The following is a 27,608-nucleotide window of genomic DNA, read 5'->3' on the forward strand; positions in this document are numbered from 1 at the left end:
ATGTAACTCGGATTGTGTGTTAAAAACGAAGGGTGTTATTTCCCAGCTGAACATGAAGGGGGTGTTGTCTTGTTAAATGATCACATTTGGAGATGCATGAAAGACGTTAAGTCGTTAAAAAAAAAAAAAAAAGTTGTTTAGAGAAGTCGGTGCTCTACCACCGTTTCAAACCACATTGTTTGTAAAGTCTATGTGTGTGTGTTTCACAGACAGGATGTGTGTACAGCACTAACAGGAAGTACTGTGCTCGAGGGTTTGTAGTGAGTGACTCTTTGCCTTGTGGTTCAGAACACAATCATTGTCTGCACGGTCTGGCATGCTGTTTTTTAAGAATCACCTGCCAACTGATTCTGCTCTTTGTTTGGTATCGATACTACAGTCATTTTACTTCTTCAGTTCCACTCAGCACTCATAAAATGATCAGAAATCATTTTCAAAAAGTAATATCTCACTACTACACCCCCCTCCCCCCCCATTCATCGAGGTATAGAAAATCAGTAAATGAAGACTAGCTCAGATTACGTTGTAACGTTGTGGTTATTCAGAAGTATTCGGAGCCTTCGTAAAGAGACGGGATTATGCAGCTCACACTCTCCTCACCAGCTCTGGCACTCCCCTCAGGATTTCACTGAGAGCCCTAGGCATCGTGCCCCACTCATCCATTCTTCATGAAAGAAGTCATTTTGTTTTCAGGGAGTGAAATGTTCAGCATTAAGAAGACGGAGCGAAGGCAAAAGACAACTAGAGCCACTCACATGCCCCTACACTGAGTCACACACAGAGGCTCCATTCAAAGGGACCAAAGCCTAGGCAGATGGTTTTTATATTATAGTGAAAGTTTACATTAGATACACAGATTTGATTCAAAACGATCTGGACAGGCACTGATTACTTTGGACGTAGCACAGACTCACTCCTCTAATGTGGCATCTGATGACAATCTGAAGTCAACAGCTACTATCTCTTTCAAAGTCTTATCCACTTTATATCCTGTAGGCCAGTATTACTCATTTCATTTTATGCTGGAACAAAAGTGACAGTTCCGTACTGTACACCTTTTGGTAGTTTGATAATTGGTTCTCCTCTGTTTTAAATACCCCAGTCATGGCTGTCTGTCAGAGCAGGCTTACACCCAGTTTGTCAGACTGGTAGCATTGGGGCTGTATTGTTCTTTTAATCAAAAAAGGGATATGTCTGGGATGATTAATTCATTCAAATCATTAATTTTTAAAAAGGCAGAAATAGATATAGTAGGCATTGTTCTGCAGTTTAGCCTTAGAAACACGCATCGTTCTAAGTAGTCTCACAATGAATCAACGCACATAACGGAATTGAAAATTGTCCTCTCGAGTTTCATCCTCGGTTAACGGAATTCACTGAAATAGGTCACTCAAGCTGAGAATTGAACTAGAGTTTTCGGAGATGCAGGGTGGCGCTTATGGAAACCACTAGCGGGCGGTGTGTGAGAGCGACCCTCCTTCTTGACTACAGAGCCTTCACACACTCCAGTTCGTGGAAACGCGAAGCATTGTGAATTCCGGTTCTCTCTTCATTCTGCTGCCCCACGTTTCTCTCAGTCTCCACTGACCCAGGAGAGCCGCGACGTTGACTGAGGGTTCCGTTACCTACATTTCTTGCCGGTCCAAAATCTTTTATCGGGTTTGTGTTTCTTTTCACCAACAACTCTCTAACGAAGCCTCAGCCATGGCGGCGAGTGCAAAGAAAAAGCAGGAGGAGAAACACCTGAAGATGCTTAGAGAAATGACGAGTTTGGCCCCTAACAGAAAGTGCTTTGACTGTGATCAGCGCGGCCCGACCTATGCCAACATGACGGTGGGCTCTTTCGTCTGTACCTCCTGTTCAGGCATCCTGTAAGTACACCCCTAACCATATTTAGCCTGTTGTTTCATGCGTATGACCTTTTTAAATTTATCTGTTCTTACCAAGTCGAAAAGGACGCGTTTGTTTCGATGCCACATAAATGACACTACTTAAAACATAGTTGTTAAGTATATTAACGTGACCGTTATTGTCTGAAATTTTTTGTGCTAGGGTGGGGGTTGGGGGTGTTGGCATGCCCGTTGGTTAGCTAGAATGGCTAGCATTGGAAGTTAGAGAGCTAGCCAAGCGAAGCTACATCAGCTAACTACCGTTAGCTGGCTAGTTGATGAAATATAGGAACGTGGTGAGCTCATGAAACGTTAGCCACGGAGCCAGTGTTTGAGTCATGCAACTTTACTTGTAATCTAACTTAACGTCCTCTTAGCTTGGCTTAGCTTGGTCCTCTTAACTCCCACTTGTTAGCTGATGTAGCTGGACAGCCAGTTGACTTTCTTGGTAAGGTAGCTATATGATAGGCCTTCAGAAGTGAATTTCTAGACTGTTAAGATAGTTAGAGCTAGCACTCAATGACAAACTAGCGTCAGCTAGGATTTACAGAGGCCTGAATGAGTTAACATTAGGTGTGAGTCAGCCAGAATCCACTATCAGTGTTCAACTTGACGACCAGGTGAATTCATCCACCCTAATAACGACCCTAGGCAACCATGTGATTAGGAGATGCTCATCTGACATTAAAACCAAACGATAACTTGCCTAGACAGTTGCCGGTAACTTCGCACAACATTAGTAATTTACTTAACAGCAAGTTGTTTATCTACTTCTATATCTTGTTAGACCTAGTAGGGTCAGCCTGCCCTGTACTTACCAAAGTTAACCACCGTTAACTGTTGCTAAGCCAGCAATCCGTTGTGAGTTGTTATGGGGGGGGGGGCTCTATTTGTTATTATAATGGGCTCTCTGCTTGGCAAATATAAACACAGCTATTGCAGTGCTGAATATAATTAGACTTGACATCGTAATCTTTTGATTGTTGGCGCCACTTCTTTTTCATTTGAAATATATGCCCTACAGCAAATGATTTCACGTTTAACATTGATAACATTGCGTTGCATGAACGATGCACTGACACTGTTGTGTAACCAAGCATCTGTGTTGCGAAGGATTTAGGATTAGTGTTGGATATTTTTTTTTCCCTCCCCAAATAATGCGTTTTTAATTCAGAAAGCAAGGCTTATTCCAAAATATTTGAGGAGACTGCCTCTAAAAGATAACTGTTTTTGGGGGGAATGTTAGTCCAGACCAACATTTGGCTTTGTATCTTTTCATTTATGGATGCTCATTGTCTTCCTGTGAGGTTATGGCCTACATCCAAGCTGCATTATGTCTAGACCATTTGCTGATTGTGGAAACCTCCCACCTATCTTGCATTATAAGAGAAACTATTGCTTTTAACTGGTGGTAGTTTATCTGTCCATTTCAGGGGGGGGGGGGGGGGGAGAGATTTCATTGTCATTATTTCCAGTCAAAATACTATACGTCCATTTTGGGCTATAAAATCTTACCCGAATCCTCCTATTGTTCTGGATACTTTACAGTAATGTGTGAGTAAGTAAGTCAGCCTCTGAATGTCATGGATATTAATCTATAATACACCATTCCCCGCAGCTGTAAGGGACTAGAATGTCATTCTGATTTCTCCTCTTATGAAAGCTTGAGAAGTCTGAGGTGGAGTCATGGCATCTGTAGTGATGTTAAATAGTGAGTTCATTGTGTTGTTGTTGTTCTTGTTCACAGATTAAGTTTGACAGCCACTAGTTTGAATGACACAAACCATGTTCCTAGCTGTCAGTTATACTTGCTTCAGTATCACTTCTGAGAAGGACCCCTGAGTACGGATGGTATCCTCGAATTGCTTAACAATTAAACACCCTTTTCTCCGGAAACTCTCCCCTCTGTTTCACAGAGCCCTGTGTCATTTAGATCAGTACTCTGTGAAGCTGACCTGTATACAGAGCGGGTGCAGCACGTTTGCTTAAGAGTGTCAAAGAATTCCTAACTCTACCTGCACAGGCACACAGAGCAAAGCTGAATAGGGAAACAAAGAACAAACAACTATCTGTCTGTTTGATGAATACTGGGGTTTGTCGAGTGTAAATGCATTGGGCCGAATACACGCGGTGTAGGTTTTTTTTTGGGTGTGGATTTTCTTATCAGTGCTTTCCATTCTCTTATATTTGAACCCCCCCCCCCCCTCCTCCCCGCCCCCGCCCAGGGTAAGAATGACATAGCGCAGGGCTCTGTCACACACTTCTACCCTTTTGATATTGATTTGTTTGCCATTGAAACTGGATCATTCGAAGAAGGTTTTCAGTCAAGCGTAGTTAGTTATTGTCGCTTTTTTGGGGGGGGGGGGTTCTTGGCGTTCACTTCAGTTTGAGATGGACAGTCTGATGGCTTCATTAAATGCCAGTGCACTTAAGGTCAACAGTGTTTATTTGGCAACATTTTCCTGCTGTATCATCCCACCCTTTGGTTGCGTGACGTGTTCACTGGAATGTATGTTGAAGACTGTAATAGGTTTCACTGGCTAGTTTTATAATTGGTTTAGATTAGATAGAGAGCTCTGTAATGGAACTGTTAGACAAATAGTTCCTTAAAAAGTGAACGAGGAACTTCACTACTTCACTGCACTGTGTAGCCGCTTTAAAAGAGGCAAGAGTCGTCGTGCGCCAACGTGTAAATAAACGATTTGATAAATGTCGATGCCGGTAATATAATCCGGTTAGACGTTCTCCTGCTACTGTCCAGATGGCTTTGTCACCGACGCCATCCGCTGTGCCTCCTCTTCTCCTTCATCTCTCTCTCTGTCGCTCTCTCTCTCTCTCTCTCTCTCTCTCTCTGTCGCATAGGTTCTCCTGTTGCAGTATGTTAGCAGAAATGGTTAATAACCACTAAACAGAAAGAGAGAGAGAGAGATTGTGGCTTGTAATTTTTTTCTCCTCCTGGAGCCCACAGGCAGAGAGAAAGAGAGTGTGTGGGGTGGGTTCACTCGGGTTCATTGTTAATGAGTCAGACCGGTATGTGTCTTATTTGAATGAGTTTCACTCCAGGGTGTAGAGACTGGATTGGTTCTTAATTTTCTCCATGTGTCTGTCATACAGAGTGACGATCTTTTTCGGGGGGGGACTGGCAATCAGGGACACTCTTTTATAGGCCATATGGTATCATAGCTGTAATCTTTTTTTGAGATAGGACTGGCCCGTGACGAGATTCCCAGCTCTGCGCCTGGGGCCAACAGTGGAGCAAGTGCAAATATTCAAAGTTAAATACATCACTAACACACAGAGCAGTCTACGCATCTGATAATCATTAAACCTCATTGATGAGTTGAGTCAGTCGGTTAGTTGGGCGGCACTGATAGATAACAGAGGTATGGGAATGGGCCTAGCAATAGGACGTCAGTGAACTTCATCTCCAGACACATCAGTTTACTGTTAAGCCCTCAAATGCCACAGTCAGACATGTTACAAGACGAATGAAAATGCAATGCTACATGGGTAGCGAAAATACCGTTCCATTGTCCAAACAGTATTTGTGTGTGTGTGTGTGTGTGTGTGTGTGTCAGAGAGAATTAATGATTTTTTTTTTTGGTTTGTTTTAGTTGTGTAGGAGATCTCTCTGAGCGCGTGTCGTTTTCGAGTCCTCTGCTCTGATGAAGCTGTATGTAGAGTGTAAATTTCCCAGTGGTCCAGCACCACTAAACTCTGCTGTTGGAGTTAATTGAGTTCTTTTCTAAGCCCCGGCTCCTGCTCTTCCTCACACCGCCTTTGAGACCGTCTATCTGAGCTCAGACTCTGGGCCAATGGATGAGCAGTCAAAGGCCCCAAGACCCGCCCACTGCATACCCACAAACCCTGTCCTTCTAATCCAGTGTTTTTCACAATAGTGTAATGAGAGAACATGCGATAGAGTGTAGATGCTCTGATTGGGCGATAGTGCCCCTTTGAGGAATGGTCTTGTCTAATTTAGGCCTGTTACTGATCTCGAAAGGTAGGGTAACCCCTCCCTGTGAATTTACCCGATTTAGATTCGTGGTTGATTTGGCCCTGATGCGGTTAATCAAATCTTGGGGCTTTTTTCTGATTGATTGGAGATATTGTCTCACTCTGTTTGTCTATGGAATACTCTGATGCTGTTGAATTTATAAGTATTGGTCTGCTAACGGGATTATGTTGCGGTTTCTATCCAAATCTGTGTCAGACACACACACACACAGCAGAGGCCCCAGTGGGTCTCAGTAACTCTGGTTTATCTTCTGTGGTTTTACATTTTTGTAAGTACTATGTAGCAATACCACTATCATTGAGTATAAATAATATCAAGCAAGTGCTGTGTCACAGTTTCGGTGACCTCATATGAACTTAATCCACATTTTTGTGACCAGAACTTTCCGTGTGAGCCTTATTGTCCACTGAGAATGCATCATGTTCCATCTGTGTGTGTGTGTGTGTGTGTGTGTGTGTGTGTGTGTGTGTGTGTGTGTGTGTGAATGAATGAATGATTGAATGAAGTGTTCTCTGGGCTCTAAGAGGCTTAGAGCGAGAAGCGTCATCAGGAAGTGGAAGAAAAGACGCTTTGCTGCCTCAGCATGTGGTCAGCATGTACAACAGGAAGTGGAAACAGCATGACAGGAAGCTAAGGACACCCTATTCACCCCAGTGTCTGGAGCAGAGTTGTCTGTGGTTAATGAGGTTTTACACGAGGTGAATCAGTGGGAAGAGTGATGGGCTTGTCTTGAGTCCTGAGGGAGAACTTATCACTACACCTTAGAGGCTGACACTTGGTTTTCAAGACCACAGATCTGAGCTCCTTGTTACCTTCATACTTCCAACCCAGTTTACCAAGGAGACCATAAACATGTCAGTTAATCACACCCTGTGAAGAGACCTTTCTATCTACTGTTATTTCCATGGTCTAGCCCTGAAACGTCGCAAGCACTGAGACGTCCTACAAGTCAGAAGAGTCATATTTAGGGTTAAATCTTCTCTAGAACTACTCTGCCCTGCTTTCAGGACAATGTGTAGCTGCAGTGTTGTACCAGTGTTTCTGTCGTCCTGCAGTCAGATTAAATATAGATCTTCTTCATTAGGAGGAAGTGGTTTTGTGCTGCTACATGTCGTTTGGGGCGTTGAATGGATACTCGGCAGTAGGTGTGAAGGGGGCAGAAGGTCAATGCGAAGTCAGCCTATCTTCACCCCCATCCGTCAGCCCGTCCACTTCCTTCCACACAGGCCCATCTCTGTTGGCTGAAAGGTGGAGCGAGAGACCACTGTATAAACACATTCCATGTGTGGGTGGGTTCCACTCTCCCCAGAGGGTCCGACATAGCAGCCAGCTCACTCAGATCTGCCGTCTGAAACCAAACACGTTTCTGCTCTCTGAATTCTTTTATATCAGATATTGTACCGATGTGTCACTAAAATCCATCTGTAATTGGGAAACGAGAGATTTGTTGCACACGCATGTAAAAAAAAAAAAAAGCTGCTCCAGATAGACGTGCGTCAGACTCTTTCTCTTGGAGGATCGGGGAACCGACCTACCGGCCCCGACGTTTTTTGGTGGCATTACCATAGTACTTTCTTAATCTCAAATCTTTTAATCTCAGTCTCAAGTCTTCATCTAAAAAAATGATGGTTCCCCAAAAATAGCTTAGTAAGAGTATTCAAATTTCCCCATACATCTGAACGTTAGCAAGTGAAGTTTTTAATGAATACGTGTCTGACCCGGACATGCCGGCTGACTGATATCTCAGACCTCACCGTTGAAGTATGCTGTGACGAATAACCTGGAATCCAGTAAAACAAAAAGGGCCTGAGTGTTGGACTTCATCAGAATACATGGTAATTCTTTTTTTTTTTTTTTTTTTTTTTTTTTTTTTTTTTTTTTTAACTTTTCTTCCTTTTTTTTTTTTTTTGCAATAAGGGCGTTTTGCAGACTTGGTAGACAGGCCACATGATTGCGTAGGCTTGATTTGTCAGCACTGACTGACTGAATAACAATGAGTCCATCCTGCGTGGTGTTCGATTGTCTTTAGCGATTTCGTCTTCATCAAAAAGCTGAACAATTTTCCTTTATAAAAAAACAAAAAAAAAACCCAAGAAGAAACATCTTCTGATGTGCTTATTTTGACTGCAGACAAGCTCTTACCTGGAAGACTGTTTAAGAAACACATGCTGTCTGAGACACGTTTTGAAAAATAGAATCCAACGGTTTTGGAACGGTTTTTCTTTTGGTTTGTGTTTTGGGTTTTTTTTTTTTTTTTTTTTTTTTTTTTGTGGTTTTCACCTCGGTCTGCAGGGCCGTACCTGACGCACCTGTGCTAAAAAAAAGAGCCCGGCCGAGGATGGGGAGCGCGTCTGCTGTTGCGTTGCTACGTGCAAATTAAAATGAGCAGTTTTTGACGCCGCGGGCACAAGTCCTGCAGCGGCGTGCAGTCAGAGTGCAGCTTCTCCGCTTTCGCATTAAAGCAGAGAGCTTGTCACTGCACCATATTTTCAGCCTTTTTTTTTGTGTATTGAATATTTTCAGAAGCATATGAGGCACACGGTTTCAGTTCCTTCCTACCCACGATGCCGCTGCTTTGAACTGGCAAAACGAACGCACATTTGGACGCAAATAATTCGTGCACGTAGTTGAACAAAGGGGAAATACTGAATCGTTGTTCCACAAGGCCATAGCACCACCATGCAAAAGTGACATTTCACACCTACTGGGTGTTTCACAAACTTTAATCTCCTCATCAGTCTTCTGCTGCCCCAGACTGCATCAAAGAGACATAGAGAGAGAGACGGGCACACACACACACACACAGAACGCTGTTTGGTTGGCTTTCGCCGAAACCGTTCGATACCGTACGCTGTTGATCTGCTGTCTGTGTGTAACATAAGAGGTTATGTTCTTTTTTTTTTCCTCCCTCTCTCTCTCTCTCTCTCTCTCTCTCTCTCTCTCTCTCTCTCTCTGGAGTGTGTCAGAAGAGCTGCATTGTGTCATTTTCCGTTTCGCTGTGTGTTTGCGCGCTGGCTAGCACAGGACCGCCGTGTTTTTCTCCTGTCACATGATCCCTGTTCCCCTTGGTGCATATTTGTTTTCCTTTGAAGTGTTATTGACAAGAGAGACTGCTGCACAACCCAGCCATGTCCTGACTTAACTAAGCCTAGAGGGTTCCCACACACACACATGTACACACACACACACACACACACACATACACGTATACTGTCTGCATTCTCTCAAGTGATGCTGCAGTGCTGGCACTGTTTGGGTCTCTTAACAACCTGGGCTGATCTTTCACACCCACCCCCCCACCCACACACACGCACACACGCGCACACACACACACACACACACACAGAGAAATATGCTCTGTGCACAGATAGTACGATTTCATCTGTGTGCTGAATTTCAGTATGTATGTCGGGACGTAAAGTTATAAATAATTGCTTTGAATGATTGTCTCCAATGTGCGAGCTTTGGCAGCCACAGGCAGTGTCCTGCATTTGCACTAAAGGTGACTGTGCCCGTATCTGGGTTAACTCTCTGGCTGACGCTCTACCCCGTGGGCCGGTCAGAACCAGCTGAATTCGCATCATTTACTCCAATCCATACCACAGCTGCTGGGGTGACTTTTGGTCTTCGTGAATGAAGGTCAGCGTATAGACTAACGTACCTGTTGGAATGCCTCCGCTCCACTTAGTTTGAAGGCCCTGCTCATTCGTGAGGGTCTGGCCCTAGTCTGTTGTGTTGACACAGTCTCTGCCGTAGGTTTACGAGATTACTGGACGGAGGACCGGGGCGCAGCGAGGCCAGACACGTGTGGTGAAGTCGAGCGTCACCGTTATGGGCCAGGAGAGAAGAAGTATGGTAGTCAAGGCCTCCAGGGCAGTTGCTCTGTTCCCCAGCCCAGATAGCAGTGGCCTTAAGCAGTCAGCGTGAATAATTTAACAGCCTGGTCTAGTCTTTCACAGGCCTCTCCGCTCCATTCCTCCAGACCCCCTTTTTCCAACTGTCTCTCCCCCAAGGAGACCGAGACTGGGTGAACAAACCCTCAGCACAGAGCCAATGCATCTCTATACGCGCTCGTAAAACCAACGCAAGCGCGTCGCCGCTAAACCCGCTGCAGCTTCAGTCGGGAAAGTTTTACCCGCCCTACTTGAATTTCCGTCGGCAAACTGACAGCGTTTCTGCAACAGAGACGTTTGTGTGTCCGTACGGGCCAGTGAATGTGGTTATTAAGATGAGTTTGGGCTCGTGTGTCAGATTAAGTTACAACCTTTCCTCAGAAGCAAGGCACGTTGCCAAGCTGCGAATCCTGTCTCCTCTGTGCAGTTTGGTTATATTCGCAGAGGTCACGGGTTAGGGGTCAGCGTTTCTTTAAAGAGGGCATCGGTCAAGTGCTGGAAGGAGAGGCAGAGTACTGGATGGGACTAAACTGATATGAAGGAGGGAGGGAGGAGAAAGATCAAAGGAGTACGGGAAAGATGAAAAGAGCTATACCGGTAAACAGAGGATCCATACTTCGCTCTCTGACAACGTGCGTGTGCGCACACACACACACACACACACACACACACACGTGCATCTGTATCTCAGGAGAGTTGGCAGGGAGGAAATGGAGGAAAGACAGGAAACTGCCCTCTTGATGGTCCTCTCAGTCACACTGGGACCACTGGTCTGACATACAACATACACACACACACACACACACACACATGCATGTGCGCAGATTGATATGCAAAAACATTCATCACAGTTTAAAAGTCAGACCGTTTACGTGCATAACCAGTTTAATGTCTCAGTCTGTCTCTCTTTCTCTCGCTCGCTCTCTCTCTCCCTCTCTCTCTCTGTCTCACACTCTCAGATCCTCTCTCAGGAGTTTCAAAGTCAGACTGCGTTGTCCTTGTCCCAGATTACTTTAGGAAGAAAAAGCCCATAACTCAACATGTTTCTAATGGAGTGTTCTGGTCAGGAGAATCCAGGGAAGACTTTCTCAAGCCTTTGATGGGTGGCATTCACAAATTGAATTAACTCCCTGTTTCTCTCTCTCTCCCTCCCTCCATCTCTCTCTCTCCTCCCTCCCTCCATCTCCATCCACAGACGAGGCCTGAACCCTCCCCACAGAGTGAAGTCCATTTCCATGACGACGTTCACGCAGCAGGAAATTGAGTTTCTACAGAAACACGGGAACGAGGTAGGGTATGAAGGTCACCGACGTTGACCTTTGTTTACTCAGAGCTCTGCCCGCCTGGCCAGGTCGTCTGACTGACGTCACCTCCGCGAGGCCGGGAGAGAGAGAGAAATTTCCCCTTCACCTCCACTCTCTCACTAAACCACTGCAAATAGTCTCAAAGGTTAGACTGATAAGTGCAGAATGGGGAAGCTGGTCTTGGGAATGGTTGCTATTAAGACAGCCGTTCGGCTCATTTGATCGGCCCATAGGCCCATAGTCTAGCAGAAATATTTTGGCGTTTTTGTTTCGTTTTTACTTTGCACTTTGATTCGATGACAGTCGTATTGATCGTTCTGAAGAGTTCCGTTTGGAGCTTACGCCAGTCTTAGTACGATAGAGAGGGGGAGCGAAAGCCAACTTGGTATGAACAAGTGTCAGAAATAAAACTTGAGTTTTGCGGCTGAACAGCAGTATAACCAGAGGGGTATGGAGATTTTTCTCTCTCTCTCCTTCTCTCTCTCTCTCTCTCTCTCTCTCTCTCTCACTCCTTTATCTCTACCTTTTCACTCTCCAGGCATTCCGGGGACTCTCCCCCCAATCCCGTTACTTGGAATTTCCGTGAAATTACACAGATTACATGTAGAGACACAGACTCTCACTCTCACTTTCACCCTCTCTCTATCTCTCTCTCTCTCTCTCACTTTCACCCTCTCTCTCTCTCTCTCTCTCTCTCTCTCTCTCTATCACTTTCTCACTCTGTCTCACTTTTTCTTTTTATTCTGTTTCTCTTTCTCTCTCTCCATTTTCTTTCTCTCTCTCTCTCTCTCTCTCTCTCTCTCGCTCTCTCTCTCGCTCTCTCTCTCTCTCTTCTTATGTCTCATATTTCTAGTATGACTATTTATTTAGCTTGTGGTTGCTCAACTCACGCACACAGAAAAACTGTTTATGATTCAGGGAATCGGAATTACGAAAGAACTTGCGCGTCCTTTAAATGTCTCTGTGTTTGTGTGTGGGGCATTTCCTTTGCATAATCTGTTGTCTTCAGCGCAGAGATATTGACAGTGAGATCCATACAGGTGGATAAGAGGGATGAAAGAGGATGAGGACTCATCCTTTTTGTGTCCAATCTGCGTGTCTCTGTGCCCCACCCCTGATCACAGCACTGTGAATACTGCTGATATTAAGACAAAGAGCTTTAACAGACGTAATGCCATATTCACATCCACACTGTGTGTCAGCCTGGGTGAACTTTGCCCTGTTGTCGATTCTCTGCTTTCCTTTTAAAAGTGCACTAGCCTAGATCTTCTCTGCAGTCACCACATAAACACTGAAAAGCAAAGGGCTCTCTGACTGATTTTCAACGAGCACACACACACACACATACACACAGACCACAGCAGTTGGGAAAAAAACCTGCCTTTTAAGTCATTGCTATGGGCTTTAAAACTTGATTTACTGGAATGCGAAGCACAAAGCAGATGAGTCCCCTGTCTCTTTGGTGCTGGATGTTAGTGTTTAAACAGCAGTTTGTCCACTCGACAGAGACCATGCAGTGAAGTCTGAGTGTGTTTCCCTAACCGTTTTTTCTCTCTTTACTGCACTGTCTATAACACTGCTCCACACAGGCTGGGGTGCTGTTGGACACCCTGTCCTCTCTATAGAGCTCACTGTGCTGTTACACTCTCTAATTACTTGGTACAACTGTTTCTAGAGAAAGGCTTGTGAGTGTGTGTGTGTGTGTGTGTGTGTGTGAGTGAGAGAGAGAGAGGGATTCTGCCTTAAATGGAGCTAGTGTTTTTGACTGTGGGCAGCTTCAGTGTGGTGGTCCCCCCGACCCCTGCCCCCCCCCCCCCCTTTTTACCACACACAGACTCTAACCTATGACAGCATTGTCTGTGTACTAACAAACCCGTCAGCTCTGAGCTAATTAAAGAGCCTGTCTGTACGCAGGCCTGCGTCTCTGTGGCGTGCCCGTGCGTTTGTTTGTTTACACGTTGTTTTTTTGTTTATTAAGTCTAAACGTCATGTTTGTGAAAATGCAGGAGCACAAATGAGGCTGTTGACTATGAAAGCTAAATATGAATGGATGCTTTGTGCGTTTGTGTCTTTGCATTTTGTGTGTGTGTGTTCTGAGTTGTGTACAGTGTACAGTGAACCTTGTGTACAGTGAAGTAGAGCAGTGTCTGTGTCTAGGGTGTACGTAATGAGAATGTTATATGTGTGTAATGAGCTGGTGTGTTGTGTTTGCGTGTTTCTCAGCATTGTGTGTTTGCCTTCGCAGCTTAAGTGTTAGTAGGGAAGTAGACTTGTGTGTGTGTTTTACCAGAGCACACTGTGTGTAGTGAGGGAGGGTTGTGTTTGTGTGTCGAGATAGCACAATGAATGTTGTGAGGTAAAACGTTGCCTCTCTGTGTGTGTGTTTGTAGCGAGGTAAGGCGTTGTGTTGTCTGTGTGTGTGTGTTTGTAGCGAGGTAAAGCATTGTGTTGTCTGTGTGTGTGTTTGTAGCGAGGTAAAGCGTTGTGTTGTCTGTGTGTGTGTGTTTGTAGCAAGGTAAAGCATTGTGTTGTCTGTGTGTGTGTGTGTTTGTAGCGAGGTAAAGCATTGTGTTGTCTGTGTGTGTGTGTTTGTAGCGAGGTAAAGCATTGTGTTGTGTCTGTGCGTATGTTTGTAGCGAGGTAAAGCGTTGTGTTGTCTGTGTGTGTGTGTTTGTAGCGAGGTAAAGCGTTGTGTTGTCTGTGTGTGTGTGTTTGTAGCGAGGTAAAGCGTTGTGTTGTCTGTGTGTGTGTGTTTGTAGCGAGGTAAAGCGTTGTGTTGTCTGTGTGTGTGTTTGTAGCGAGGTAAAGCGTTGTGTTGTCTGTGTGTGTGTGTTTGTAGCGAGGTAAAGCGTTGCGTGTGTACTGATACAGGTCGTTGTGTCTCTGTTTGTAAAGTATCGTCTGTGTAGACAGTGGTGGAGAGCTCATCTCGCCTTCTCACAACGGTAAAGAGAAGAAGTATTTACAGGAGCCCTAGCCAAGTTAGCTCCTGTCTCTCCCCAGAGAGGGAGAGGGAGCGAGAGAAAGTAAGAAGTCGAGTGAGAATTAGAGTGAAGAATAGTGAGAGAGAGAGATGTGGGAGATAGCCAGGGTGAGGAGTTGTCATGGTTATAGGATCATGGTTTGTCGTTGTCTCCATTTTTACTGGTTTAGAGCAGCTACGAATCTCTGCTTTACCTTCTGGAATGTTCTGTGAAAAATATAAATCGTGTCTCAGAACAGCTCTTGAGTTTTGTTCAAAGTTTGTTGTTGGTCTTTCTCGTTCTGATTTTGAGTCCTTTTTTTTTTTTTTTTTTCTCCCGTTTGCATTTCTTCATTTAGCACAGGCTTTTATTTAAAATGATTTCATTTAGCACAGGCTTTTATTTAAAATGATTTCATTTAGCACAGGCTTTTATTTAAAATGATTTCATTTAGCACAGGCTTTTATTTAAAGTGATTTCATTTAGCACAGGCTTTTATTTAAAGTGATTTCATTTAGCACAGGCTTTTATTTAAAATGATTTCATTTAGCACAGGCTTTTATTTAAAGTGACACACACACACACACACACACACAAGAGGTTTGAAATAAAATTGAAAGAGGAGTTTAGGGCTCCATAGAGGTTGGGGAGCCACGGTTAACCAGTAAGCTATTCCAGTTTGTGACTGTGTACAGAACAGCCTCATCATTAAAGTCAGTCGTGTACAGTGGAAGATACTGAATGGTGTTGGAGTCAGTCGTGTACAGTGGAAGATACTGGATAGTGTTGTAGTCAGTCGTGTACAGTGGAAGATACTGGGTGGTGTTGGAGTCAGTCGTGTACAGTGGAAGATACTGGATGGTGTTGGAGTCAGTCGTGTACAGTGGAAGATACTGGGTGGTGTTGGAGTCAGTCGTGTACAGTGGAAGATACTGGATAGTGTTGTAGTCAGTCGTGTACAGTGGAAGATACTGGGTGGTGTTGGAGTCAGTCGTGTACAGTGGAAGATACTGGATGGTGTTGGAGTCAGTCGTGTACAGTGGAAGATACTGGATAGTGTTGGAGTCAGTCGTGTACAGTGGAAGATACTGGGTGGTGTTGGAGTCAGTCGTGTACAGTGGAAGATACTGGGTGGTGTTGGAGTCAGTCGTGTACAGTGGAAGATACTGGGTGGTGTTGGAGTCAGTCGTGTACAGTGGAAGATACTGGATAGTGTTGGAGTCAGTCGTGTACAGTGGAAGATACTGGGTGGTGTTGGAGTCAGTCGTGTACAGTGGAAGATACTGGATAGTGTTGGAGTCAGTCGTGTACAGTGGAAGATACTGGATAGTGTTGGAGTCAGTCGTGTACAGTGGAAGATACTGGATGGTGTTGGAGTCAGTTGTGTACAGTGGAAGATACTGAATGGTGTTGTAGTCAGTCGTGTACAGTGGAAGATACTGGATGGTGTTGGAGTCAGCTGTGTACAGTGGAAGATACTGGATGGTGTTGGAGTCAGTCGTGTACAGTGGAAGATACTGGATGGTGTTGTAGTCAGTCGTGTACAGTGGAAGATACTGAATGGTGTTGTAGTCAGTCGTGTACAGTGGAAGATACTGGGTGGTGTTGGAGTCAGTCGTGTACAGTGGAAGATACTGGACGGTGTTGGAGTCAGTCGTGTACAGTGGAAGATACTGGATGGTGTTGGAGTCAGTCGTGTACAGTGGAAGATACTGGACGGTGTTGGAGTCAGTCGTGTACAGTGGAAGATACTGGGTGGTGTTGGAGTCAGAGTTGATGCATGTGGCTCTACGCTGAAGCTGACTGTAAACATTTGGTGCCCTGGTTTGATGAGAGGAAAATTCATTTTCCTTCTTACGTTCAGCACTCAGTGGTGAGTAAAGTTAGCCTTAGTGTGGCGTCTGACTGGAGCATTGCCTCTGAGGGATGTTTTCTGTTGTTGTTTTTCACCTGATGTGTTGTTTGGGATGACGTATTGCGGTTTGGTTATGCAAAAATTCACATACTTTCTCTCTCTCTGCCCTTAGTAGTAAGCTGTTGAACTTTCTTTCTTTCCTTTTATTTTCTGTTTTGATTTGTAGTAGTTGGTTGTTTTTTTGAAGTAGCAGAATGCTCTAGAATGTGCTAAATTTTACTGCTCAGTGAGCCTCCAAGTGCAAAAGTTGTTTTTCATTCTCTCTCTCTCTCGCCCTCTCTCTCCCCACCCCCATTCTTTCCATCTTGCTGTATTGTCTGCTCTCTTTTTTCCCTCTTCACTTAGATCTCTGCGTTTTTGAACAAAGGCAGCTAAATTGAATTTAGTCATTTCTCTCTGTCTAGTAGCCATTTCTCATGTCAGAGGAGTCAGCCAACCAAAGCTTTCCTGGTTTATTCGCACGCTACTCTCTCTCTCTCTCTTTCTCTCTCTCTCTCTCTCTATCTCTATATCTCTCTCTCATTCATTCTCTCTCTCTCTCTCTCTCTCTCAGATGTGCTCTGTGGTGGGTGCTCTGGTCCCTCTCCCCAGTGCACATAGTCTGAATGTCTGGCATTCCCAGATTATAATCTTGGGTTGTAAAACACTGTTTGTGCGCATAAAGCAAACAGAGTGCCGATGTCATGTTGAGAAAGACATATGTATTGTTTTATAATCCCCTCTGTGCTGATGAATGGGCTGGGGTTGGTTGTTTTTTTTTTTTCTCATCTGTTTGGACTGCTTTGTCACACAGGTATGCAAACAGATATGGCTGGGCCTGTATGACGACAGAACCTCGGCCGTCCCAGACTTCAGAGAACCGCAGAAAGTCAAAGAGTTCCTTCAAGAAAAATACGAGAAAAAGAGATGGTACGAGAGACGAAGCCCCTTAACGCGGAAATCCACTAGTGAACACTGTTACTGCACCATATGTGAGAGAAATAGACCCATTACCTCTCTCTCTCTCTCTCCCTCTTTCGCTCTCTCTCTCTTAGGTATGTTCCTCCAGACCAGGCGAAGGTGGTAGCATCTGTCCATGCCTCCATCTCTGGTTCGTCTGCCAGCAGCACCAGTAGCACCCCCGAGGTACGACCGCTCAAAACATTACTGGGGGACTCCGCACCCACTCTACATCTCAACAAAGCCACCCCCAGCCAGGTAACACAGGTGACAAATTCCCTTACAAATAATGTGTATGTCTGTGCGTTGCATTCTGTCTCTGATATATTTGCATGAAACACAAGAGTATCTTTGTTTCTCACGTGAGTTTTCTCTCTTTATGCCTGGCATTGAGCTTCTTTTCCGTCGCCATTAAATTTGAAACGTTTCATACATAAATTATCGCTGCAAAGATACTCACAGTTAGCTTTGTTTTTCCACATGAAGTCTCCTGCACCTTCATCTTTGATTCCTGCATGGTGTATGAGAGTTGGTTAGCAGCCGTGGTGAAGTATCTTGTTTGTGTGTGTTTGTGTCTGTTTGTATTCTGTCCCTTGCAGTCTCCCGTAGTGTCACGTGCTCAGATGAGCCAACAGCAGTTTCAGGAGAAAAAGTTTGACCTTCTCAGTGACCTGGGCGGAGACATCTTCGCTGGCCCGCCCTCTCAGTCCGCTGGCTCCGCCAACTTTGCAAACTTTGCACATTTCAACAGCCATCCAGGTAGCCTACAAAAACGCACGGACTCACACACACACACACACACACACACACACACACACACACACATTCCTCTAACACACATACACGTGTGTAATAAAAGCAGTACGTACTTCATTGTAGTCGTATGTTGAGAAGACACGGCACTCTCTGTGATTTGAGTTATAATCAAGTTGCCATGGTGACTAAAACACCCATCATATGAGGCTGTTAATGCTTTTTAGTGTCCCCTGAGGTCCAATACCCTCTCTCTGTGCCTTTAAATGCCTCAAATTCCCCATGACCAATGGGGAAACACACACACACACACACAAAACAGACGACACCATTACACGCCTAACAAACGTGCCGTGTCTGTTTTGTAGATTTAGTTTGTAAAAAGGATTTTAAAGGATTTAAAGAGGTTATTTGACTGGTGCTCATTTCAAACTGTCCTCATTCAGAGAGAGAGGAGACTTGAGTGATAGGAATCGATGGAGTTTCAATGCACATAGAGTCAATGAGTCGTCTCTGGTTCAGTGACACTCACATTATTGATATTTGATATTAGTGAGGAGTGTTATGGGTGAGGACACCGTGCTTGTGTGTGTGTGTGTGTGCGCGCGTGTGTATTTGTGTGTGTGTGTCTGCGTGCGTGCGTGCGTGTGTGTGTGTGTGTGTGTGTGTGTATTTGTGTGTGTGTGTGTGTGTGTGTGTGTGTGTCCATTGTCCTCAGTGAACTAGTCAGGTGGTGTCGGCCCCAGAGCTTTCTCTCTCTCTTCAAAGGTATCGGCCCAGCTCATTCCGTGATTTTCATTGTCTTTGTCTTCGTGCAGAGTACCATTGTGTTTTTATCCTTTATTTCCACATCACTCCATTCACCACACATCCCTCACTTCTCAGCCTGTGACACGCCGTCCTTTGCATGGATCACACTGTGTGTGTGTGTGTGTGTGTGTATGTATGTGTATCATGTCATTTACATGCTGTGTATCCCAGTGTTTTAGACTCATCTGTCATTCCTCATACCACTCTTGTTTGTGTTTGTGTGTGTGTGTGTGTGTGTGTGTGTGTTTGTTCCCTCATCCTGGACCCCAGCAGCGCAGAATGCTAACGCAGGTGCAGACTTTGCCAACTTTGAGGCGTTTGGGAATTCTGCCGCTGCTGCCGCCGCCACTGCTCCAGCTCCATTCCCATCTGCCCCTCAGGCCCCTTTCCCGCCCGCCCCGGCAGGTACAGCATGTCCTACACACACACACGCACACATATATACACACATACACACACACACATATACATATACACATACACACACACGCCTATATACACACACAAACATACCTACATACACACACACATATACACACACACATATATACAGATACACACACATGCCTATATACACACACAAACATACCTGCATATGCACACACACATATACACACACACACGCACTCACACACACGCACACACACAGATGTATGTACACATGCACGCGCGCACACGCACACACACACACACGGACACATACGCACACACACACACACACGGACACGTACGCACACATATACACATACACACACGCATACATACACACACATATAAACACACATACATATACACACACACACATTCAGAGTCATCTGCCTCTCTCTCTCTCTCTCAAACCCACACACCACACACACATTCACTAATTAGTCATTTAGGGCATGCTCCTCTCGCACACACACACACACACACACACACACACACTAATTAGGGGCAGTTGGAGCATGTTGCTCAAGTTGCAGAACACTGCATGCACTCACACAGATAAACAATACTGCATGCACTCACACAGATAAACAATACTGCATGCACTCACACAGATAAACGACACTGCATACACTCACACAGATAAACGACACTGCATGCACTCACACAGATAAACGACACTGCATGCACTCACACAGATAAACGACACTGCATGCACTCACACAGATAAACGACACTGCATGCACTCACACAGATAAACGACACTGCATGCACTCACACAGATAAACGACACTGCATGCACTCACACAGATAAACGACACTGGTAAACATGTCTCACTGCATGCACTCGCGCAGACAAACGACACTGCATGCATGCACTCGCACAGACAAACGACACTGCATGCATGCACTCGCACAGACAAACAACACTGCATGCATGCACTCGCACAGATAAACAACACTGCATGCACTCGCACAGATAAACGACACTGCATGCATGCACTCGCACAGATAAATGACACTGCATGTACTCACATAGATAAACGACACTGCATGCATGCACTCGCACAGATAAACGACACTGCATGCATGCACTCGCACAGATAAACGACACTGCATGCATGCACTCGCACAGATAAACGACACTGCATGCATGCACTCGCACAGATAAATGACACTGCATGCACTCGCACAGACAAACAACACTGCATGCATGCACTCGCACAGATAAACGACACTGCATGCACTCGCACAGATAAATGACACTGCATGCACTCGCGCAGATAAACGACACTGCATGCACTCACGCAGATAAACAACACTGCATGCACTCGCACAGATAAACGACACTGCATGCATGCACTCACACAGATAAACAACACTGCATGCACTCACACAGATAAACAACACTGTTAAACATGTCTCACTGCATGCACTCGCACAGATAAAGGGCACTGGTAAACATGTCTCACTGCATGCACTCACACAGATAAAGGGCACTGGTAAACATGTCTCACTGCATGCACTCGCACAGATAAAGGACACTGCATGCACTCACACAGATAAACAACACTGCATGTACTCACACAGATAAAGGACACTGGTAAACATGTCTCACTTTGACACCCTTTATTTTTCATCTCATATTCTATTGAACAGCTGTCACGGTTTATTGTCCAGATTTCACCGTTTACCAACACAAGTGTGTACGCACACACACACACACACTGAGACCACTGATGCTTTCACAGCTCAGAGCGAATATATTAAAACAGACATTTCACACATCTTGTGCCCGTTTGTGATGTGGCGGCTCTGTTGTATGTGATTGTGTGGTTGTCTGTGCTTGTATGGACATTTTCTGGCAAAAGCCTGGTTCAAGGCAGATGCCTGGTTTGGCTTCCACATGTGGTACATTACTGTAGCTATGTTCAGCATCCGCCGCAACCCCCCCCCCCAAACCCCCATTTCAGTCTCTCTCTGTCTTTTCATCTCATATCGTTCTGTTTTTCACCACTATGACCACTAATCTATTCAGAACAGAGTGATTGACAGCACAGCGCACTTCTCAAAGTGTTGCTCTCACCAGCCTGTTACACTGGGCGGGTCTAACCATTTTTTGCATTCTCTCTGATTGGTTGGATGCTTGATTTGATTTATCTGTCGCTTGCATTCTACACTGCACTGCCTGGCTTGAGATGTTTTGATTTGTGTACGTCTGCATTTATTTACAGCATTTTGCCCTTTTGTAATTATCTTATTTTTTGATAACTTTACTTTTACACCTCTTTCTTTTTTTTGTCTTTCTTTCCTTCCTTCCTTCCTTTCTTTCTTTCTTTCCCTGTCTGTCTGTCTGTCTTTGCACCCTGTCGTTCACTCATTGCGTGTCCGTGCTTGTCTGGCTACCAGCGTTCTCTGCTCTCTCATCCAGCCACAGTATGGGTGAGTTCACCTCTGCTCCGCCGTTCCTCCCTGCACACAGTAAGTCTACGTGTGTGTGTGTATGTGTGTATGTGTGAGTGAGTGAGTGAGTGAGTGTGTATGTGAGTGAGTGAGTGAGAGTTCTGTCTGTGCAAGCTGGTCAGAGGAAGTGTCTGTCATCTGTGAAACCCACCCACTGGGCCGCGTTAAGGAGCCAGAGTCCACAGCGAGGGTGAATCAGTCTTCCGCTCTCTCAGGAATGTCTCTATCAGCTTTCCAATAAACGAGCTTCGACCTTTCCAATCGAGGAGCTCCGCTCCGTGGGTTCGGCTTTAACCTTATCAGAGTATCACAGATATGGCACACTGCAGATATACTATCTCCAACCCCATCTGTAGGACTACGTTTGCAAAATATTAATAGAGAACAAATGTGAATGTCGCCATCCGACGCGAGATGACGTCCTTGAGTTTGCCCAACCGGTGCAGTGCACCTGGTTGTGTCAGCTGTTGCAAACTCATCGTTTTGAATTATAATAGTATACATGGACTCTTCGTACAGGCACGGTGGGGCTCAGCACTCCGCTTTAGCTGATACCGTGGGGTTGAACGTCCAAGGACTGTCTTAGCTCACGGCACAGAAACGCTGCTGCTCCACTTTTGTCTCTGAAACATTGCGTCAAGCAGCTGCTTCAAACCTGCCTGCTACAGATCCAAGGGCTCTATATTTAGAGCCTTTCCCGCTCTGTGTCTCGTCTGAGGGACACACACACACACGTATTAACACACCTGTGCTGATTCTTCCATTCATCTTTTCATTCTTAGGTGGCTCCACGGGATTGGCGAACGCCAATTTCGCAAATTTCGACAACTTCCCCAAGTCGTGTAGCGCCGACTTCGGCTCCTTCGGCTCTTGCCCGAGCGACTTGACGGGAGGGCAGGCCAAGGGCTCCGCCAAGGGAGGCAGCATCCCCGCCGACCGCTACGCCGCCCTGGCCGACCTGGACAACATCTTCAGCTCAGGCAAACCCGAACAAGGTAAGAATCCCGTCTCACCGGGCAACGACGACTCCTCCCCGCGGGCCCTGCGGCAGAAATCAGGCCAGGGACCGCGCCGGGGAGAGGGAGCGCCGCGTGTTTGGAACGTTCTAGACCTCCCTGCCTGAGACACTTGACGCTTTCAGATTTCCTTTGATGCTCGCGCAGCCAGCTCCACCGTTTTCTTTGCATGAGTAATGTGGCTTTAGAACAGAACTTAGGAAACGGTTCACCGCAATTCAGCAACACAACATGAATACATGAAGACTCGGGGAGATTTAATCATGAAAACCAGCTGTTCAGACGTCCGCGTTTATTCACATGCGTTTCAGTTCGTTTTATTCCCGCCTGTTTACACTCTTGCTCTTTTTTTTTTTTCGGGCGTCATTTTTAAGGCGGCGGTGGTTCCAGCGGAGCAAGCTCCGCTCCTCCGTCAGCAGGAGCGGGCCCTCCCCCGGCTCAGGTGGCAGTGTCAGGGGGAGATCGCTACGCCGCCCTGGCCGCGCTGGACAACGTCTTCAGCTCCTCCGCTCCGCCCACCAGCGTTTACAACAGCAGCAGCACCACACAAGGGTGAGCCCTGCCTCCATCTCCCCCTCTGTGTGTCGCTCTCTTTCCTCTTCTCTCCATCTCTCTCTCTCTCTCCGTCGGTCCAGCTCTGACCTTCTCATGTCTGTCTGTTTTTCCTCTTCTTCAGCTGTCTGTTTTTCTCTCTCTGTCTCTCTTTCTCTCTCTCCCTCTCTCTCTCAACAACCAAATTAGGGCTACTCGTCTCTGCTGGTGTGTTAATTATCACTTAATCAGTCGTTGTTTTGAAAATGGCCTGATGTTTATCACTTTAGAATGTGGTGCAGACTGTTGTGTTTTGTGAGGTGCCTCACGCTAGTGACGGCAGCCGTTGTCATGCCACACACAAACACGCGGCGTCTCTCTCTGTGCTCGGCTTTCAGGAGCGTGTTCGGGACTGGAACGGGCGTGACCGCCTCCCAGCCGCAGCAAGGCCTTCAGGACTTTGCAGGTAATGACACACACACACACACACACACACACACAGCCCATCGGTGATGTCTCATTAACGCTCTGCACGCTAAACCTTTCCATGATTCATCTCTGCCCTCACCCTGAATGGCTCCGAATGCAGTCTCGCCATATTTCCACTGCGCATGGAATTTCATATCTCGTTTAGTCATTCATCAACCCGTAAATGCTTTTATGCGGTAAACCTACTCTTCTCGGACGCTATGCATCCATCTGACTTTTTTGTCATCCTTCCTTATCATTTTGTTTCCCACCAGGCACCTCAACAAATCCGTTTGTAGCTGCAGTACCACCGACTGCCGCCGCCACCAACCCCTTCCAGACCAATGGGAGAGCAGCAGCCGTGGCATCAGCAGGTGTGGGCGGGGCTCAGGGCTTTACACGGCATCCAGGCTAGAAGTAGAGCGAATGAGAAAACGACTTTTTGCGAACAGCTCCTCTCTGAACGTCTCCACGCAGCCAAAACCCCAACAGCCCACGCGGCCCATAGCCCGTAGTGTAAAGGGGGGAAAAAAAGGCTAATTATGGAAGAAAGAGCATCAGTTCTGTCCCCCAGTGTTATCATTTATTCAGTGCACTGAGAGGCATTGTGCTGAGTTTTAAGTGGGTCAGCTTTTCCTGAAGATGGAGACACAGAGCAATGTTAATGTGACAGTGTGGTGTGCCGTACTCAGAGATCTGTGTGTGTGTGTGTGTGTGTGTGTGTGTGACTGTGGCAGTGTAAGAGTGTGAGTGTGAGTGTGTGTGTGTGTGTTAGTGGTGACTGTATGTGACTATGGCAGTGTAACAATGTGTACGTACGTGTATTTGATGGCTGTGTAGTTGCCTTGTTTGTGTGTGACTGTAGATGTGAAATACTTAGACTGTGTGTGTGTGTGTGTGAGGGATGACTGTATGGTTGCGTCGTTTTTGGTGTGAGAAGTGTAGAAGTGCTGTAGAGTGTTAGAGACTGACGGCTCTGTCTGGTTGTGTTCTCGGCACGCTGGACAGGCCTGATAGGAGCCCTACAGGGCCAGGTTTACCCTGCGACCCATTTTGGTATGTTCCTCCTCTCCCCATCCCCCTGTGGCCTTAACCTGGCAGTGCACTCACAGCTGCTCTGCACTACATTTCCCAGAATGCATGTGTTGCGTGCTCAGACCTTTGACCTCTGAACCCCGTGTTCCTGTAAACAGGTCTTCTCCCTTTTGCTTCATCTCAAATGTGTAATAATTTTTGAAACCAGACCAGAGACAATGACAGGGAGGATTCAAGTTCAAGGGTCGAGTCATCCACCCGCTTTAGCTGGAGCTGTCACTGTTAGACAGTTACTGCTGCCTTTATCCCAAGCTTAAGGAAAGCTCCTTTTCATCTTGGGCGAAAAGGAAAAAAATGGCAGAATTAGAAGACTAATAAGGTGGTCAGTTTAAAACGAAGCACACTATTCTATGTTCCATCGGTTTGCTCCTCTCCTGCTATTAGTGTCAGTGCCCTGTCTGCTCTAGATAGCGCTCAACATAATATAGGTTACACAGCCGTGAAACTCTTGTGTCGTTTGTGGTGCTTTAGAACACTGAACCCTTAGTGAGTGTGAGTTGTGTGGGGACAGTATAGAGTGTGTGTTTTGTTGTGTTTTCACCAGTCTTTCAGTTTGTGATCTTCTGTTGTTGAGTTTCCTTTTTTTGTTCTCCTTTACTCAGTGTGTGTGTGCTTGTCTGTCTGTCTGTCAGAGAGAATAGAACACAGACTGGGAGAATAAAGAGAACAGTGCTGTTCTAGAACACAGACTGGGAGAATAAAGAGAACAGTGCTGTTCTAGAACACAGACTGGGAGAATAAAGAGAAGGAACAGCATGGTCATAAATTTGGTGACTTTCAAAGCGCTTCCCGTAAATCCACAGTCATGTTACATTTCTGTTCACCCAAATTATCTCCTCTAAATATTTTGTAACGTCTAGTGTTTTCTAGTTCAGCCTTTATGCTCCTAGACTGTGGAGGTGTGTGTGTAGCCATGGAGATGTGTCTTGTTACTGAGGTGTGCGTATAACATGCTTCTGTCTCCATGTCGTGTTTCAGCCTCCTTCGGCACAGGGTCGATGAGCATGCCGGCTGGGTTTGGGAATGCTCCTGCCTACAACCTCCCAACCAGCTTCAGCGGAACCTTCCAGCAACCTTTCCCCGGTCAGGCCTTCCCACAGCCGCAGGCCTACCCACAGCAACCCAACGGTGAGCATGTGTTTAGAATTAAAAGTGAAAGAGAGAAAGTGTGTGTGTGTGTGTGTGTGTGTGAATGAGACTATTTGTGTGGCGAGATGGAGAATGAAAGGATAAAGGTAAACAGCTCTGCTAATCTCAGTCTTTCTCTCTTTCTCCACCTCCATTCCTCTCTGTCTCACTTTCTCTGTCTCTCCACCTCCTTTCCTCTCTCCCTCTCTCTTTTTGTCTAGGTGCAGGTTTTGCAGCTTTCGGTCAAGCTAAGCCTGTGCTCACTCCGTTTGGACAGACCATGGCTGGACCCGGAGTCTCAAGTAACCCTTTCCTTGTAAGTTCTATGGGGTTTATTCCATTCGTGTAGACAACCCACAAAACAACCAACTCACACATGAATTTAGCTACTGTAATGATTATAATGGTTTGTGGTTTCATTAGTCATTTTTGAGAGTGTTTAGTTTATCTCCTGCCTTCGTAGTCCATAGTGAACTGCCCTCATTGTCTGTCTGTGTGTCTATTCCATAGTGAACTGCCCTCACTGACTGTCTGTGCGTCTGTTCCAGGCCGGAGCCCCTGCCGGACAGTTCCCATCGGGAAACTCCTCTACAAATCCGTTCTTATAGCATGCCCTGTCCCAACAGCGCCACCTACTGGGCTGGATCTGCGGCGTGTTCGCACCTCTTGCACTGTTTTGTTTCACAAGTAGCTTTAAAAAAAAAAAAAGAAAAGGAGAAAACAAACATGTTTCTAACGTTTTTATTGAATTTTAAGAACAAAGCAAAAGACTCGATCCAAACGACAGCGGAGATGGCATCTGTGACAATATCCATGGCAACTGTAAACAAAACAAGGTATTGGGGTGCAGAGAGAGAGAGAGAGAGGAAGTTTCTCTCCTTTCTCTCGTGTTTAACCTGTGAAACTGGCCTGGCCCGGGAAATCTTATGTTCAAAATGGCTGATAATAAGTTATTTGAAAAACGTCCCACTCATTTATGCTGCAATCCTGTACATAATTTTTTTTTTCTTTTTCTTAGGAAAGAGGCAAAAATTTAGCTCTTTGTGCATATCAGTATTTGTATCTTTAACACACACGTTTTAAGTCGGCGCCGTTACCAGAGGGAATTTCCTGCTTACATGAAGAGCCAAGTCAGCCCTCGTGTTCCCAACCCCCCCCCCCCCCCCCGGACATTTCAGCATCCGTCACAAAGGAGCACCTGTGGGCTGCTGGCCGTTTTTTTTTGGGGGGGGGGCTGGGCTAAGGGACGGACAGAGTGACTCGTTTTTTTTTTTTTTTTCGTTAGCACATCGGTTAAGGCTTGTTTGGACGTCATCTGCCTAATTTTCAAAACCGAGACTCAAGACCACTTATGTTGGGTGTTACAGAAATATAAGTTAATGTGTATATAAATATATATACAATATATATATTAAATGAATTTTAACAAAAAATGAGAAAAACATCTTTCTCCGTGTGTGTTCTTATGAAATTTACTTTGATGGTAATTCAGTATTTTGACAAGTGTTTTGTGGAATTTCTTTCTGGGTTAAAAAATAAGCAAAAATCTGGCCAGCAGGGGGCAGAGATGTGCGTTTTCAGTGCTAGCGCATATTCGCCCTGTCTCCATCTGAGCCTAAATGTGAGTGGTGATAAATGCATAGCTGGTGGCTCCATCAGTACGGCTCGTAATACTGTGCTGTCATAATTCAGAAAAGGCCCAGATCACAGTTTGGGTTACTGCTGCTATGGAAAACTACTGTAGCAATGATTTTATTTTATCGTGTGTTTATTGAGCAGAGGTTTATTCAAAGGCAGAATATGATGAGATGATTTATAATGTCCAGGAAGGCTTCATTGACATCACCAGTCAGTCTGTACTGTCTTCAGGGTCATAACTGTGTCCCCGTTAACAAGACAGGGCCTTTCCTTCATCCAGTGTCTTCTTTTCGTTTTGCTTTTTTCAGCATGTTAGCTTTATTTCTGGATTGGTTTGAAAGATGTGTGTCTTACATACA

General features: G+C 45.6%; 1 protein-coding gene across 4 annotated transcripts; it reads left to right on the top strand.

The window, feature by feature from the left end:
- The first annotated feature begins 1,507 nt into the window (after positions 1-1,507).
- Positions 1,508-26,839, top strand: agfg1a (ArfGAP with FG repeats 1a). Of its 4 annotated transcripts, XM_030777625.1 has the most exons (14): positions 1,508-1,871; positions 10,996-11,089; positions 16,776-16,891; positions 17,017-17,179; positions 17,521-17,680; positions 18,758-18,889; positions 21,320-21,391; positions 22,156-22,368; positions 22,764-22,941; positions 23,319-23,386; positions 23,664-23,762; positions 25,462-25,611; positions 25,839-25,927; positions 26,160-26,839. In XM_030777625.1, exons 1-14 carry the CDS (start codon positions 1,705-1,707, stop codon positions 26,217-26,219), a joined length of 1,761 nt encoding a protein of 586 aa, XP_030633485.1. In that variant the 5' UTR covers positions 1,508-1,704; the 3' UTR covers positions 26,220-26,839. The 4 variants fall into 4 exon arrangements, with proteins under 4 accessions (XP_030633485.1, XP_030633486.1, XP_030633487.1 ...); XM_030777626.1 differs by lacking the exon at positions 21,320-21,391 and having other exon boundaries at positions 17,017-17,188; positions 18,755-18,889; positions 25,833-25,927; XM_030777627.1 differs by lacking the exon at positions 21,320-21,391 and having other exon boundaries at positions 25,833-25,927.
- Positions 26,840-27,608: the final 769 nt, after the last annotated feature.

This window comes from Chanos chanos, chromosome 6, assembly GCF_902362185.1.
Source record: "Chanos chanos chromosome 6, fChaCha1.1, whole genome shotgun sequence".
Lineage (NCBI taxonomy): Eukaryota > Metazoa > Chordata > Actinopteri > Gonorynchiformes > Chanidae > Chanos > Chanos chanos.

Coding starts and splice junctions, on each gene's coding strand:
- agfg1a (XM_030777625.1), top strand. CDS start 1,705: ATGGCGGCGAGTGCAAAGAAAAAGCAGGAGGAGAAACACCTGAAGATG. Junction 16,892..17,016: donor AAATACGAGAAAAAGAGATG/GTACGAGAGACG, acceptor TCTCTCTCTTAG/GTATGTTCCTCCAGACCAGG. Junction 23,763..25,461: donor AGCAGCCGTGGCATCAGCAG/GTGTGGGCGGGG, acceptor GTCGTGTTTCAG/CCTCCTTCGGCACAGGGTCG.